A 4,722-nucleotide genomic window follows, 5' to 3' on the forward strand; every position below is an offset into this window, starting at 1 on the left:
AAGGAGGATATAGAAGGAGGATATAGAAGGAGGATATAGAAGGAGGATATAGAAGGAGGATAAAGAAGGAGGATATAGAAGGTCGATAAAGAGGGAGGAGGATATAGAAGGAGGATAAAGAGGGAGGAGGATATAGAAGGAGGATAAAGACGGAGGAGGATATAGAAGGAGGATATAGAAGGAGGATATAGAAGGAGGATAAAGAGGGAGGAGGATATAGAAGGAGGATAAAGAAATAGGATATAGAAGGAGGATATAGAAGGAGGATATAGAAGGAGGATATAGAAGGAGGATATAGAAGGAGGATATAGAAGGAGGATAAAGAAGGAGGATATAGAAGGAGGATAAAGAGGGAGGAGGATATAGAAGGAGGATAAAGAAGGAGGATATAGAAGGAGGATATAGAAGGAGGATAAAGAAGGAGGATATAGAAGGAGGATATAGAAGGAGGATATAGAAGGAGGATATAGAAGGAGGATATAGAAGGAGGATATAAAAGGAGGATATAGAAGGAGGATATAGAAGGAGGATATAGAAGGAGGATAAAGAAGGAGGATATACACTGTAAAAAAGAAAAAGTTGAGAAAACTTAAAATATCAAGGCAACATGATGCAAGAGATTTTTGAGTTTTCTCAACTTTTGCCAGCTGTTGTTGACTTAACTAAGGTTTTTAAGTTTTGCCAAGAGTTCTGCCAACTTGGATCTTTTTGTTCACTTTATGAGGATAATACTGTGAGACTAATTAAGAATTTCTTGCTTGAATGCGATGTATTTCTACCTTCACCAAACACAGATTTTTGTGTTGAATTAATAAACAATTTTTCCCATCAATGTCATGTATTTCTACTTTCTTTAAATATAAATATTCTTGTTGTATAAATACACAATTATTCCTCCAATGGCATTTATTCCTTGATTCACCTAACACAAATATTCTTGTTGAATAAATAATACAATTTATTTTGGCTATAATTTTACATTCAAAACTGCTCAATATATGGATAATTAATAATACACACTACAGCTGAATGTTGTCAAGATTTTTTTTATTCAGTTTACCAGTGAACAACAGTAAAACCATCATTAATGCATGTGTAAAAAAACAACATACATACTGTTCTATTAGTCTAATATTAACATTTGGAGTGAATCTTCCTCCATGCTGAGAATTTGAAATTGACACTGAACTGAAATGTAAATGTTTACATGTGAACAGCCATTCTAGCCATTTGGTTACTTTTTTTTTTGCATATACACATCCAAGCTTAAAGATTACTTAAACTGTAATGTATTTAACAGTTGAAACACTATATGCACCCCTTGGCAACTGCCAAATGATTATATATTCCAGAGGTCAAAGAGATTAACTTGTTTGTTGCAGATTATGAAACGTGCATACTGTTCTATAGTCTAGTAACATTTGGGGTGAATCTTCCTCAATGCTGAGTATTTTAAATCAATGCTAGTCTTACTGAACACGTACTGTATATAATGATTACCCTCCACCCCCCCTCATGGTTGGCGGCTTCTGAATTTACACATTAACACTGAATTACTTTGTGCCATTTGTTGACTTTACATGTGAACAGCCATTTTTCTTGTTTTTTGCATATACACATTCAAGCTTTACTTAACAATAATGAATTTAACAGTTGAAACACTAGACACCCTTTGGCAACTGCTGAATTATTATATAATCCAGAGGTGAAGCATATGAACTTTGTTTTGTTTTACATGAGTGTAACAACAATGCACTTAAACTTCAATAACAGTCACAGTACAAGCTTCGCTTTCAGTGACCTTGTGCGCTGTGAGCATCGAGAGCCACCGAGCGAAAAAAAGATGGTCTGAATTGCCTCAAAGGAGTACCTCATCTGTTTTGGAAAATCAATGTTGAGGGCATACAGGAGGCCGAAGAGGTATGCCATGGCAGTAGAGAGGTTTGGAATATTATGAAGCACAATGTCCCCTTCCAACACAACCGCCTGGTCTCGCACAGTGTTGTCGGCTTCATCATGTAGCACAGAGAGGATGGCAACAGATGCACCTTGCACTGGTGCCAAAATGTCGGTGTCCTGAGGAAGGAGAACAGGTACATTATTAAGAGCTTAGAAAAAGTAAGACAGTAGAAAGAGTCATTTTATGAAAAAAAAATATGTGTGAATTCTGAAAAGGTTAATGCTAAAGCTGAAAAGTATAACTTGTAAGCAGAGATGATTGGCTTCATAACGGCTAAAAGAAGTTGAAATGTTAAAAAAAAGGCAGAAGAACATGGGCAGCTATAAACTGAAATCTGACAGCCAATGAAAACTTCTAAAGCCAAGAATAGATTTAGTAGTTTAAGGAGGTTGATTTACATGAAGTAAACAAGTTGGTGTAAAGGAAGTAGTGAAGCTGTGCAAAGAGCCCATTGTAACAATGGTTCTGCTTTTAAAACAAACAAAAATGACAGCCAAAAAAAGCCTTACTCTTAGAGGATCATCTTTCAAATTTTGTCTCTCAGCTTTCAAATTAATGATTTGTTTAAGAAAGATTAAAAAAAATAAAAAAACATTCAGACTAAATACATTTATACTAATGAAATTAATTATTTAGTACCACGCTATACTAATTTGCCATTTAACTTGTGGAGGTATTAACCAGAAAAAATAAATCTCTTTCTTTAATCAATGTAACCCACCAACCTTGTGCTGAAACACCACCCAAAATGACCAACTGTTCCCCTCAGCAGAAAAAAAGGGATCTGAAGTGGAAAAGTCCAACCCTCACCCCAAAATCATCTGGACTGATAAACTGCCCTGGGGAGGTGTACTTACATTTTGGATTAACTACTCCTTAAAAACATCAACAAGTAAAGTAACAACAAGTAATTAGCTGCATGACCTGAATTATTTGTCTTTCCTGCAGTTACTTTTACTTACCAAGCACTTCAGGAAAAACGTGGTTGCATCTTCGCGGAGGTAGATAGGCAGGCCTCTCAGTGCTGCTGTTTTCCGGTGGGACACAATGTCGGATGTCTAAAAGTGGAAAACATAAGTAGTTCAATTAGTATAGTACTGTAATGTTGTCATTCCTAATAAGTATATTCATGCTCTTCTAAAACTGCCAGGCAAAAGAGCAGTTCACTGACCTGATCATCAAGTTGATCAAGGAGGTCCTCCATCTCCTGACCAAAAGCTCCTTTCTTAGACCTGTAGATTTTCAGCAGGCCAGGCCCAAACTTGTCAAGGGATGCATTGAAAGTCCCCAGGAGGTCTTTGCTCGTGATACGATGAAATTCCTTAGATATCTTAACAAGAAAACCAAAAAAATATTATCAATTTTCAAACCATAATGTCAGAATTTCTTACAGGAAGTTCCTGGGTAACTTGTTATGAGTCTGCACCATGTTAAATATCTGACCATTTTTCTGTGACCTGTGAAAAAGTGGATTACATACTAAAATGCACCACAGGAAATAAAGAACCTCATTTTTAACCATGGATTTTGAGGATTAAAAATTAAATAAAAAGGGTGACTATGCCACATCCATAAATTGCAGAAAGTGAATTACTCCTTGGAAGACATAAAAAAAAAACACACATTCTTACCTGATTAAACATTTTACTTTTGTCTTCTTGTTATTATTGCAATTTATTTCTACTGTTTAGACAAGCAAGTAAAAAAGGATGTTACCATGACAGTTTCAACTGAGACGTCGTCGTCTTCATCAGAGGTGTCATCCAACGTTCTGCTGATGTGTCATTCATCAGCTGGCCTCTGGTCTCTGAAGGAGGGAATCCCAGGTATGTCATACCTGGGCCACTTCTCAATTGAAAATCATTAACCTCAGTGGTTGCAATTTGGCCCCGACTAATCAAACAAAACCGACAGAAATTTTCAACATTAAAACTTTCAGAAAAGCCAGCAAGACCATGCGCACCGAGGTTGTCAGCACATACACAATACACAGTGCTTTTAACAAACTGGCCCACAACTTCAACAAAAATTCCCTCTTGTTCTAGGCACTTTATATCTTTAAGCAATGGCTCAAGAAACTTTTCATAACCATATTTTTTTATGTCTACACTTTTACCCAAGACAGCCAACTGAATTGAAGTGAGACTCGATCTGAACCTGGCTGGTAAATTTAGAACCACCCAATATACTGCCGTAATCTTATGAACTTTTCTAGAGGTCCCCAATGGATTACACACTTCAAATTCATCAATGTATAATCCCAAACTGATACAAGTGTTTTGTTCTCCCAGTAGCTTATTCTCCTTGTAATACTTGCCGTCTTGAAAAGACTTAAAGTGCCCAGATAAAGCTTCTTGATTAAATACAATTTTGTCAAAAAAATCTGTACACCCAAGTAAAGTCTCAAGTACCTTAGTGACAGATATATATACAAAATAGTTTTTATGGGCTGCGTTGTACAGATATTCTGTGGGTTCGATAACAGGAAAGTGCCCTTTGAAGTATATATTCCTTCTGTGATCTGTAGATAGGGAACCTTTCTCTGATATTGTTAAAAGGAGTGGATTAGTTTGAGCTATAGCACTTGAAATTTCTTGCAAAACACAATCATTTACTTCAATTTTATGTTTAGAAAGGATCTCTTTGACACTGTTGAAAGTTTGAGTGTTAGAGAAAGACAGCAGGTTATGCAAATGTTCTACAATCTTTTGTGTTGCACTTCGAGAAACGTGCAACACAGTTTGCATAGACAAAAAGAGAGA

At 36.2% G+C, this 4,722-nt stretch overlaps 1 protein-coding gene across 1 annotated transcript; it reads right to left on the reverse strand.

The window, feature by feature from the left end:
* Window positions 1-1,030: 1,030 nt before the first annotated feature.
* LOC307027657 (uncharacterized protein) lies at window positions 1,031-3,764 on the reverse strand. Its single transcript, XM_079695935.1, has 3 exons — window positions 3,132-3,764; window positions 2,923-3,018; window positions 1,031-2,076 (listed from the first exon to the last, which is right to left on the reverse strand). The coding sequence occupies exons 1-3, from the start codon at window positions 3,162-3,164 to the stop codon at window positions 1,774-1,776; spliced, it is 432 nt and encodes a 143-aa protein (XP_079552061.1). The 5' UTR covers window positions 3,165-3,764; the 3' UTR covers window positions 1,031-1,773.
* Window positions 3,765-4,722: the final 958 nt, after the last annotated feature.

The sequence above is a fragment of the Notothenia rossii genome, assembly GCF_949606895.1.
Source record: "Notothenia rossii genome assembly, contig: scaffold_222, whole genome shotgun sequence".
NCBI classification, from domain to species: domain Eukaryota; kingdom Metazoa; phylum Chordata; class Actinopteri; order Perciformes; family Nototheniidae; genus Notothenia; species Notothenia rossii.